We start from the raw sequence: 13,172 nt of genomic DNA on the forward strand, positions 1-13,172 counted from the left end.
ATAAGTTTTCAAATGGCTCGTAATCCTGTCTGAATGCAGTTTGATTCTCGAGCAAAGATTTTTCTTTAATATTGTCTGAATACAATGTAAATACAGTAGTCAACATTTGAAGTGGATCAAAAAAGTTAATCAAAGTTGTCCTAAGACAAGAACGGGTAATGTTCAAAATTCATGTATAACTTTGATGAAAGGTTTTGATCCACTTCAAATGTTGACTACTGTAATATTTGTTCATCATACGTCTTTATTTGTAGTAGCATAAAGCAAAACGGACACACTACACAGTATACACCAATAAGCTGCAAACTGCACGTCATGCAGTTAGTGGTAACATCAATTTGGAGTGTGTAGAGTGTAAAGTGCTTTTTACTCCCGTAATGGTGAAAATCTTCCATTATGTCCATGGTGGTGGTTGTTAAATGGCTTATTTCTTTCTGGTTCTGAAGACAATTGATAAGAAGACACTTATAAAGATTAAATTAAGCAATTGAAATTTCTTCAGAAGTAGAGCTAAGTTTGAGTACAGCTGCTATTTAATATGAATTTTACTTGGTTTTTCTGCAGTATTCCCTGTGGAAAGCCTCAAAGCTCCCGTAGGCATCGATTTCAAGGGTGAAGCCATCACTTTTAAAGCCACTACGGCAGGAATCCTGTCCACACTGTCCTACTGCATCGACATTTTGGTCAAACGAGAGGAGAGCTGTCAGCGACGACTTGATAAGGTAGTGTGCAGCAAAAAATCTTAAGGACTATAATGTTAATTTCCAATTTCAAACACTATTTGTACATATTAAATATAATCTGCTACAGGCAGATGGGGGGGGGGGGGGAGTCATGGCATGGTAAACAAGGGGATCAGAGATGGTTGGGAATTTAAAAGCTGAACCACTTCCTCCATTATGTCTCACAGCCTGGACAGCGAAACCTTCAGAAAACAGGACATGTGGAGGGTCTTGTAAAATCAGCACAGCATTTGCTGTTCACTTTTGGAAAGAAAGTCCAATAATTTCTATTTTGGTGTGATTCTATTCTATTAAGGGTGATAGAATTAAACCAGCAGACGATAGAGAATGTAATGACACTTTCAATATAGGAGTAGTAGAACATAGTGAGGATGTTCTTACTATCCCCAAAGGAACTAAGCTTCCTTAAAAGGTACTGGTACTTCTGGAATTTCCTAAGTTTCTCCTCTGTGTTGGAAGCAGATTTTCAAAAATTGTGCCCAAGTACTTGTACTCCTCAACAATATCTATGGGCTTTCTTTGAATGATAGTAGTGACTGCCGTAGTCATCTGCCTCTGCTTATTAGAAAAGATTACTACCATCTCTTTAGTCTTGTTCACATTTAGTTCCAAACAGGAGTTGTCACACCACTCAACAAATTCCTGAAGAGTTGGACCATGATGCTGTGAAGGTCCTGAAAGCAGAGACAGTAAGATGGTGTCATCAGCAAACTTGACAATTAGATTGGGTGGACCTGAAATAGTCAGTATGCAGAATGAAGAGCAGAGGGGAAAGGACACTGCCCTGCGGAGAACCAGTGAAGTGTATAGGAGGTCAGAAAGGATCTGTCCAATTGATCTGCCAATATAACAAAGCGAACCGTAACCACGGCCCATCAATCTCCAAAAAGGCACCATTAAAGAAGTCCATTGGACTCCTGTGTTATATTTCAAGTCCTTTGAACCCATACGAAAGGTTTGCATAAGGAACAGACCTTAATTTAATCTATTAAGGAAAAGAGTATGGGTTTGGAACAACGTGAGGAAGTATTGTTAATTTTAGGACTACCATATGCTTTTTTGCCGTATTGAAACCACAGAGTGCATTTTGTTTCGTATGAAGCATTCCGCATCAAGCAGTTTTGTCACAAGCTTAATATTTTTGCTTTATTTACTTTCCCATACACTTCCCACATAACACCTTAATTACTGGATGAGTCACAAAGACACATCCATTAAAACTAAAGTGCATCTGGTCTCCAGAAGCCGTGCATTCCTCATATCAGCATCGTCATTAGTATCTGAGTGTAAAGCTTCTGCTCGCACTTGCCCGACCAGTTTTTCCATCTACAGTCCAACCCCCGCTATATTATCAGCCAGGAAGCAGCTTCTTGAATTCCAGCCGCAGATTTTACAGTATGTTCAGTCAATCAACAGGATTGGATGGACCTTTGAACGGAATAAAGCTTTCTGCAAATTGACCAGAATTTCCCATTTCTCTGGGAATTGTGTGTTTTGATGTTAGCGACTGGATTTTGAGGATGTCTACAGTGTACATTTATTCAGCGTTGAAGCCGTGGCAGAACTGGGTGGCGCTTCAGAGCGTTAATGAAAATTGGATTCCTCTGTCTACACACAGCAGCTTCTACACTGTAGGTTTTACTCGCTTGTGTCCATTCACTGGTTATTTGATGCTACGTTCTGTTTTAAGTGCTTAAAAGAGTCACTTTACAAATGTGTTTTTAGTCTTTACGTGTTTTAGTCTTGCATTTGTGCTATGTAAGTGCATGCGTTTGCATTTTCATTTCGGCGTTTAATTGCTTTTATTGATTGCTTTATTATCCCCTTGGGGAATATTTTTTTGCTTGTTTCAACATGCGTACATACAGAGACCAACAATATACATAAATATAGAAGAAAAAAAAAAAAGAAAAAAAATGAAAATAAAAAAGAATCATCACTGAGACCCGCTCAGTTGACACCAACAGTACCTTTCATTTAACAATTTTACTGCCTGTGGCAGGAAGGATTTTTTCCCCCTATTTTTAAAAATTGCTGGCATCCTAAATATTCGACCCGAGGGTAATCTCTCAAATTTGTCAAACAGACTAAAAAAACTATGGTTTAGTGGAGTCACATTACCACCTTTTGATAGTTGTTATCAACTGTCATATAAGCCGGGTGTTGTCAGTAATTGTCTTATGTGACAGTTGTAGAGGTGTGTCAGTGCTTTTAGCAAAGACACACCTGTCAGTTTTAGAACAGATTGGATTTATTATTTACTAAACAAAATTATGCAACAACTACTTGTCTACAACAGCCAAAGCTTCTCAGTTAGCCAAATGATCAAACATGTTTCAGTGAAGGTTTAATCTGGCAAGACTACTTAATTTGAGTTGTTTGAATTTTTTGTTTGAATGGTTTAAAGGTTGACTTTCTGCAAGCTGTTCAAGCGGGTGTTATGGGCTCCTCCCTTTGTTGAATGAATGGCCTTCTAAAGAGGCAAGACACAATAGTATCATCAATGGCAGATAAGACCGTTGAAATGGGTGTGTCTGCTTTAGCTGAAGCAAGAAACTGCCTGTGGACTCTCCATTCGGATCCTAAACAGATATTTTTTTGATTTGTTTGTAAGCAAGCTTTGTTTAGCAAGAGTCCTGAGTGCCTATCATGAGGAATCAAATCAAATTCATAATGGTATGCAAACATATACGTTGTAGAACTCAAAACGTCTTGCCAAAAGTCCAAAAGGTTTATTGAAACTAGGCAGCAAAAATGGTTTGTTCCAAAACTTTATTTTCTGACGTCAGAATCCCAACGGTCATTTATCCATGACAATTTACAATACCATTTAAAAGTTTGGGGTCAGTAAGATTTTTTTTTTTTTTTATGATTATTTTTAAAGAAATAATTTTGTTTTTCAGCAAGGAAGCATTAAACTGATCAAAATTGATAGTTGAGACATTTATTATGTTACAAAAGATTTCTATTTCAAATAACGGAAATACTTTCTATCCATCAAAGAATCTAGTACAAAAAAGGTTAATGGGCACAACTGTTTTCAACAATGATAAGAAATGTTTATGTATTATGCATATATTAGAATGATTTCTAAAGAATCATGTGACACAGAAGACTGGAGTAATAATGCTGAAAATTCAGCTTTGCCATCACTGGAATAAATTGTATTTTAAAATATATTAAATTAGAAAATAGTTACTTTAAATTTAAAAAATACGTTTGTGTTTTTAATGGTTTTTTTTTTTTTTTCTTCTTAAAATTAATGAATCAGAGACTCTTTTTTTTCAAAAGCATTAAAAAAAATCTTAGAGACCCAAACTTTTGAGAGAGAAAAAAACAAAAAAAACAAAAAACATTTTTTTATAGTTATATATAGTATAGTATTCAATTATAGTAATGACCCCTTTTAAGATCCTCTTGAATTCATTGATTTATATTGGATATAGTAAAACTATGAGTAACATTCTTTCCTCAAAAGGAAATTGAAAGGAGAAGACGGGCTGAAGACGCCTACAAAGCTGCATTGACAGAGCTGAAGAAAAAGCCTCATTATGGAGGACCAGACTATGAAGTAAGTTCACAACCTTTAATTTACACTGTCCTGTCCATCTGTGGCCCAACACACACCCTCAAGGGCGTAGTTTGTGGGGGGGATGGGGGGGAGATAACCCCCCCAATATTTAAATCTATGCATTACAACCCCCCCAATATTTATAATATGATCACAATATCAGGAGGCATACCCAAACTTCAACCCCCCCAATGTTCAAACCAAATCTACGCCCTTGCACACCCTCCATTTTAGACTGAGATGTTCTCTCTGTGCTAAACGTGTCTGTGCAGGAAGGACCAAACAGTCTGATCAATGAAGAGGAGTTCTTTGATGCTGTGGAGGCTGCGTTGGATAAACATGACCAGATCGAAGTACAAGTAATGATTCAGATGAATTAATCATTTTGCAAAGCTGGATGTTTTACACATTTCTGTTTTCTAAGGCATCTGTTTCTTGTACTGTTACTTTGACATGTTTTGTTATATGCTGAGCTGCCATCCCATTCGTTATAATGGCTCTGTTTCCATGGAATGGACTGTTTGATCACATCATCATGACTCTTGAAGTGTAAATATATACCAAGGGATTATATTTGTGTTTTCAGTTCTGTAGAAAAACTGGGAAATGGTCAGAGTGGCCTAGCGGTTTGCACATTGTTCCCACATATTGAGCTGTTGCCACCTTAAAAGTTCTCTAAACAAATTTAGCCATTTTGCTAACTTTACCACTTGCCTTTCACTTACTAAGTCCACAAATTTATTTTAAAACATCCCGTTAAAACTGAGCAATAGTTGTTTTAAGTCAGTCAGTCATTTAGTTAGTTAATGTCAGAGAGTGCGTTTCTTGACCACAGTATAGGGACATTCACACTAAAAATGATAACTATAACTATAGAGTTTCTATGAGAATATGGAAGTCCACTCAACAGCTATAACGATAATGACAGAGAGGAACGATATAGTTGGAATCACTATACTAAATGCATTGACAGCCAATCAGAATCCATCGACTTTAAAGAGCTCAACTGTTTACATATACAACATAACTTCTTCATTTATAATAAATAAACATAACGTTATCATCCATTGGTGTGGACACTAATATAGTTATCTTTATGGGTGTTAACGTGCCTTAAAGGGTTAGTTCACCCAAAAATGAAAATTCTGTCAGTAATTACTCACCCTCATGTTGTTCCAACCCCGTTAGACTTTCGTTCATCTTCGGAACACAAATTAAGATATTTTTGATTAAATCTGAAGCTGGATCACTCCTCCATAGGCTTCTATGGGATTGAAACATTGTAAGTTAGTAAAGACAATGTTTAAAATAGTCCAAGTGACTACAGTGGCTTAACCTTAAGTTAGCGACGAGAATACTTTTTGTGCGCAAAAAAACTAAAATAACGACTTTTATTCAACTATTCATTTTCTTCTGTGTGGGCCTCTGGCGTGAGTTCACGTAGTGTAACAACTCAGCGCTTCTGTGTTGTACATCAGAACGTAGGCTCACTATTGGCCGACGCTGGTCATGTGTGTGATGCTGGCCAATAGTGAGCCTACGTTCTGAGGTACTAACTTTCTGGGCCGGCAAGTTTCGATCCCATAGAAGCCTGAGGAGGAGTGATCCAGCTGTCAAATTTCATCAAAAATATCTTAATTTGTGTTCCGAAGATGAACGAAAGTCTTACAGGGTTGGAACAACATGAGGGTGAGTAATTACTGACAGAATTTTCATTTTTGGGTGAACACGCTCAATCACACTGAAAGTCTGGTTTGAAGTTGAGATCATAAAAAAAAAGAAAAATGTCGTCCTTGTTGATGTTTCAGTGTACTACTAGTTGGAACCAGAGCTGACAATGAATATAGACCCTATTTTGTGGAGTAACAGATTAACCTTTAAGAAAAAGTTTAATTTTACAGTGTCCTTGTTACATTACATGTACTTAAGTAATAACAGTAAATTATACATAATTACATGCAACTGACTAACCCAAACCCTAACCCTAATTATATAGTAAGTACATATTGTTAATTAATATTACTCTGTACTTAAATGTATAGTTACACTGTAACAATGACACCTTAAAAAAACGTGTAACCAAGAAAAAAAGGAAAGAGGAGTTGATTCCCCTTGATGGAATAGATTCCAACTTTTGGAAATGATTCTCGATTACCAATACTTTGGAATCGATGAATCGATTCTTCAACTCCCAACCGTACCTGATCAACAGTTCGTTGTTCATCAGGATCCAACAGCCAATATACCAGTCAAGAAACTATCTTCAAAGCATATTTACAGCTAATTTAATTGCATTTAAAGCTAATGTTTATATATAAATGTTGCTGACATGTTTTGCAGTCTCAGGCAGAAAGAAGCAGGGCATCTCGACAAATCTCCCTCTCTCCAGACACCTATTCCTCCATCGGCACTCAGAAATACTCGAATAAGGTGACTCACCCACACAAACACACACTCCTACACACAAACACTCTATCAAAGCACATTTGCTTCTTCGTGACTGATTATGCAATTCTGTCATTGCGGATGGTGGATCAGCTCTGTGAAATTCTTGGAACTTTTACGTTTGTGATACTGCCTTTGTTCTTCCAGTTCCTCTTGCTGAAGTGTGGTTTACAGTGGAAGTCTTCTTTGTGTTCTCTGGGTGATGATGAGATTTTTATTTCCCTCTCTTTCCCTTGACCCGTTTCCCTCTGGCTTTCTGTCTCTTGGGTTCAGCCTCGCAGTCATACTTCCTCCTTCTCCTCCTCCGTCGACCTCATAAGTGCCTCAGATGACGTGCACAGGTTCAGTGCTCAGGTAGAGATATGACACTACACTAGTGTGGATGATCTGCAGGTGTATGTTTGTTCGTAACTATAAGAAATGTGTGTAACTTTTTTTGCTTGTATACTTTCAGCAACACCTCATGCCTCTTGTTTTGTTCACAGGTTGAGGAGATGGTGCACAGTCACATGACTTATTCTTTACAGGATGTGGGTGGAGATGCTAACTGGCAGCTGGTCATTGAAGAAGGGGATATGAAGGTGAAATATAGATATCAAAATATTTTATTTTTAATTTGAAACCAAGCTTGTTTCTATGGAAGCCTGTTTCCATAGCAGAGTAAAAAAATGTCTAACAATAATCTAAAACACCCCAACATCTAAGCTTTATATCTTCTGGGCTGTTTTTTTTTCCTTGCATCTCTCTCTCTCTCTCTCTCTCTCTCTCTCTATCTATCTATCTATATACAGTGCTATGCATAAGTGAATACACCCATGCTAAAGTTGACTAAAAAGAGGAATAAAAAATCATATTTTGGAAATTGAACTTAATGCCTTAATTTAAAAAAATAGGAAAAATCCAACCTTTAAGGACACCAATTTTCTTTGTGAATGAATAATGTATCGTAAATAAATAAATGTTTTTCCTTAAAATACATGGTGCATAAGTGAGTACACCCCTATGTTAAATTCCCATAGAGGCAGGCAGATTTTTATTTTTAAGTATTTTTTTTTATTATTTTTTTAGGATACTATGCATCCTGATAAAGTTCCCTTGGCCTCTGGAATTAAAATAGCCCCACATCATCACATAGCCTTCACCATACCTAGAGATTGGCATGGTTTTATTTCAGTTAGCCTAAAAGCTAGTTTGATTTGCATTGAGAGATGATCTTATGGAAAGTACCCCATGCCAATCTCTAGGTATGGTGAAGGCTATGTGATGATGTGGGGCTATTTTAATTCCAAAGGCCAAGGGAACTTTATCAGGATGCATAGTATCCTAAAAAATTTTTTTTAAAAATACTTAAAAATAAAAATCTGCCTGCCTCTATGGGAATTTAACATAGGGGTGTACCATGTATTTTAAGGAAGAACATTTATTTATTTACGATATTCATTCACAAAGAAAATTGGTGTCCTTAAAGGTTGGATTTTTCCTAATTTTTTAAATTAAGGCATTAAGTTCAATTTCCAAAATATGATTTTTTATTCCTCTTTTTAGTCAACTTTAGCATGGGTGTATTCACTTATGCATTGCACTGTATATATATATATATATATATATATATATATATATATATATATAGATATAGATATAGATATAGATATAGATATAGATATATATAGATATATAGATATATATATAGATATATATATATATATATATATAGATATAGATATAGATATAGATATATACATACTGTATAGATATATATATATATATATATATATAGATATATACATACTGTATAGATATATATAGCATCCGGAAAGTATTCACAGCACTTTACATTTTATTATGTTACAGCCTTATTCCAAAATGGATTAAATTCATTATTTTCCTCATAATTCTACAAATAATACCCCATAATGACAACGTGAAAGAAGTTTGTTTAAAATCTTTGCAAATTTATCAAAAAGGAAAAAAAACACACACATGTACATAAGTATTCACAGCCTTTTCTCAATAGCTTGGCACACCTATTTTGGGGCAGTTTCTCCCATTCTTCTTTGCAGAACCGCTCAAGCTCCATCAGGTTGGATGGGGAGCGTCGGTGCACAGCCATTTTCAGATCTCTACAGAGATGTTCAGTTGGGTTCAAGTCACAGAGTTGTCCTGTAGCCACTCCTTTGTTATCTTGGCTGTGTGCTTAGGGTCGTTGTCCTGTTGGTAGATGAACAGTAGCACCAGTCTGAGGTCCAGAGCGCTCTGGTGCAGGTTTTTATCAAGGATGTCTCCGTAAATTGCTATATTCATCTTTCCCTCGATCCTGACTAGTCACCCAGTTCCTGCCGCTGAAAAACATAGGGATGGTATTGGCCAGGTGATGACAGTGCCAGGTTTCCTCCAGACATGACGCTTACCATTCAGGCCAAAGAGTTTAATCTTTGTTTCATCAGACCAGAGAATTTTGAGTCCTTTAGGTGCCATTTGGCAAACTCCAGGCGGGCTGTCACGTGCCTTTGAATAGTCCTGGTGGTTCCAAACTTCTTCCATTTACGGATGATGGAGGCCACTGTGCTCATTGGGACCTTCAATGCTGCAGATCTGTGCCTCAATACAGTCCTGTCTCGGAGGTCTGCAGACAATTTCTTGGACTTCATGGCTTGGTTTGTGCTCTGACCTGCACTGTTAACTGTGGGACCTTATATAGACAGGTGTGTGCCTTTCCAAATCATGTCCAATCAACTGAATTTACCACAGGTGGACTCCATCCTTGAGATGTTTCTACAACTTGATTGATCAATGGAAACAGGATGCATTTAAGCTAAATTTTGAGTGTCATGGCAAAGGCTGTGAATACTTATGTACATGTGATTTTTTGATTTTTAAATAAATTTCAAAAGGTTTCAAACATCTTTCACGTTGTTATTATGGGTTATTGTTTGTAGAATTTTGAGGAAAATAATGATTGGAATCAATTTTGGAATAAGGCTGTAACATAAACTGTGGAAAAAGTGAAGCGCTGTGAATACTTTACGGATGCACTGTATATGTTTGTGCATATGTATGTATATGTATATGCACACTAGTACCATTCAAACGTTAGATTTCAGAAAGGTTTTTTGAAAGAAGTCTCAAATGCTCACCAATGCTGCATTTATTTAATAAAAAATATTAATATTAATATGCTGATTTGGGGTTCAAGAAACATTTCTTATAATCAATGTTAAAAAAGTTGTCCTGCTTAATATTTTGTGGAAACTGTGATATATATATATATATATATATATATATATATATATATATATATATATATATATATATATATATATATATATATATATATATATATATATATATATATATATATATATATATATATATATATAAAAAATCATATATTGTGATTTCTGGATTTTTTTTTTAGATTATGTCTCTCACAGTGGACACGCACCTACGATGACAATTTCAGACCCCTCCATGATTTCCAAGTGGGAGAACTTGCAAAATAGCAGGGTGTTCAAATACTTATTTTCCTCACTGTATATATATATATATATATATATATATATATATATATATATATATATACAGTGAGGAAAATAAGTATTTGAACACCCTGCTATTTTGCAAGTTCTCCCACTTGGAAATCATGGAGGGGTCTGAAATTGTCATCGTAGGTGCGTGTCCACTGTGAGAGACATAATCTAAAAAAAAAATCCAGAAATCACAATATATGATTTTTTAACTATTTATTTGTATGATACAGCTGCAAATAAGTATTTGAACACCTGTCTATCAGCTAGAATTCTGACCCTCAAAGACCTGTTAGTCTGCCTTTAAAATGTCCACCTCCACTCCATTTATTATCCTAAATTAGATGCACCTGTTTGAGGTCGTTAGCTGCATAAAGACACCTGTCCACCCCATACAATCAGTAAGAATTCAACTACTAACATGGCCAAGACCAAAGAGCTGTCCAAAGACACTAGAGACAAAATTGTACACCTCCACAAGGCTGGAAAGGGCTACGGGGAAATTGCCAAGCAGCTTGGTGAAAAAAGGTCCACTGTTGGAGCAATCATTAGAAAATGGAAGAAGCTAAACATGACTGTCAATCTCCCTCGGACTGGGGCTTCATGGAAGATCTCACCTCGTGGGGTCTCAATGATCCTAAGAAAGGTGAGAAATCAGCCCAGAACTACACGGGAGGAGCTGGTCAATGACCTGAAAAGAGCTGGGACCACCGTTTCCAAGGTTACTGTTGGTAATACACTAAGACATCATGGTTTGAAATCATGCATGGCACGGAAGGTTCCCCTGCTTAAACCAGCACATGTCAAGGCCCGTCTTAAGTTTGCCAATGAACATTTTGATGATCATGGGAGAAAGTCATGTGGTCAGATGAGACCAAAATAGAACTTTTTGGTCATAATTCCACTAAACGTGTTTGGAGGAAGAAGAATGATGAGTACCATCCCAAGAACACCATCCCTACTGTGAAGCATGGGGGTGGTAGCATCATGCTTTGGGGGTGTTTTTCTGCACATGGGACAGGGCGACTGCACTGTATTAAGGAGAGGATGACCGGGGCCATGTATTGCGAGATTTTGGGGAACAACCTCCTTCCCTCAGTTAGAGCATTGAAGATGGGTCGAGGCTGGGTCTTCCAACATGACAATGACCCGAAGCACACAGCCAGGATAACCAAGGAGTGGCTCTATAAGAAGCATATCAAGGTTCTGGCGTGGCCTAGCCAGTCTCCAGACCTAAACCCAATAGAGAATCTTTGGAGGGAGCTCAAACTCCGTGTTTCTCAGCGACAGCCCAGAAACCTGACTGATCTAGAGAAGATCTGTGTGGAGGAGTGGGCCAAAATCCCTCCTGCAGTGTGTGCAAACCTGATGAAAAACTACAGGAAACGTTTGACCTCTGTAATTGCAAACAAAGGCTACTGTACCAAATATTAACATTGATTTTCTCAGGTGTTCAAATACTTATTTGCAGCTGTATCATACAAATAAATAGTTAAAAAATCATACATTGTGATTTCTGGATTTTTTTTTTTTAGATTGTCTCTCACAGTGGACATGCACCTACGATGACAATTTCAGACCCCTCCATGATTTCTAAGTGGGAGAACTTGCAAAATAGCAGGGTGTTCAAATACTTATTTTCCTTACTGTATATATATATATATATATATATATATATATATATATATATATATATATATATATATATATATATATATATATATATATATATATATCTCACAAAAGTGTAGGTAAATGTAGGTATGTACTAGAAACAAACTTGTTGCAACATTTGTTTTTGCAGGTGTATAGGAGAGAGGTGGAGGAGAACGGCATCGTTCTGGATCCTCTCAAAGCTACTCATTCTGTCAGAGGGGTCACGGGGCACGAGGTCTGCCACTACTTTTGGGACACAGCTTATCGGAACGACTGGGAGAGTATGTTCACCTCAGCATATCATTTTGCTTTTCGATCTTCTAATCTAATAGTGCCACTGTTTAGACATCAGGTTATCAGACCCTGTATGTATGTATAGGACATTGAAATCAGTGTTATTTTAGGCCCTGTTCACACCAGGTATTAAGATGCGTTTTGGTCATTCAGATCACAAGTGGACGAGGGACACATTCCCGTTTATACCCGGTGTTTTTCTTTTCTCCTGATTTCTTTGAGGGGAGGGTATATGGGCTAGTGTATGTATGTTTGGGCTTTTTCATATCTTTTGATCTGATGGATGAAATGAGCTCAAGCAATTTACATACCGTAAACCACAGAAAACAAATACGGAGAACAGCAGCTTTTGTTTTTTGCTCCGGTAGCTACAAGACCATGGCGAACATGGTGAGTGCGTGTTAGAAATCAGAAATGGTGAGAGAACATTGTGCTTGGTACGTTTTTCATATTCAAACCAAACTTGGGTCTTCAGCCGACAAAGTTTAAATCCCATCCGACTAGCGGGCTTCCCATGTTTACACAGTAGGTCATTTGACCACATGAGCGTTTACACTATGAAAACAATCCGGTCAAATGCGTTTTTTGACTACCTCTTGAAGTGGCTGAAAGTGGATGAGCTTACAACGTTTTAGACCCTGTTTCCACCTGTATGTCGTCCACTTGTGATCTGATCGACTAAAACACATCTTAATACCAGGTGTAAACAGGGCCTTTAGTTTTTATGTTAGTTTTATTATAGTTTTAGTAAAATTTTGTATCTTTTATTTTTATAATTTTATTTTTCATGTTAATTTTTGTTTAATTTTTAAAGTTTAATTTGCTTTTGTCAATTTTTTTTCTTTTTTTAAATGTTGCTATTTAGGTTTAATCTATTTTTGCTTTAGTTTTAGTTTAGTTTTCATTTATTTCCAGTTAATAATTGTATTGCTTCGACTT

General features: G+C 36.7%; 1 protein-coding gene across 1 annotated transcript in view; it reads left to right on the forward strand.

Moving 5' to 3' along the window:
- Window positions 1–13,172, forward strand: part of cert1a (ceramide transporter 1a) — a 30,830-nt gene that overhangs the window by 13,569 nt on the left and 4,089 nt on the right. The window contains exons 6-12 of the mRNA XM_081366365.1: window positions 565–722; window positions 4,222–4,314; window positions 4,587–4,673; window positions 6,655–6,744; window positions 7,033–7,113; window positions 7,245–7,340; window positions 12,088–12,220. Of these exons, the coding sequence (XP_081222491.1) occupies window positions 565–722; window positions 4,222–4,314; window positions 4,587–4,673; window positions 6,655–6,744; window positions 7,033–7,113; window positions 7,245–7,340; window positions 12,088–12,220 (738 nt within the window). The remainder of the gene's footprint in view (window positions 1–564; window positions 723–4,221; window positions 4,315–4,586; window positions 4,674–6,654; window positions 6,745–7,032; window positions 7,114–7,244; window positions 7,341–12,087; window positions 12,221–13,172) is intronic.

Source organism: Scardinius erythrophthalmus (assembly GCF_964197995.2).
Source record: "Scardinius erythrophthalmus genome assembly, chromosome: 5".
Classification (NCBI taxonomy): domain Eukaryota; kingdom Metazoa; phylum Chordata; class Actinopteri; order Cypriniformes; family Leuciscidae; genus Scardinius; species Scardinius erythrophthalmus.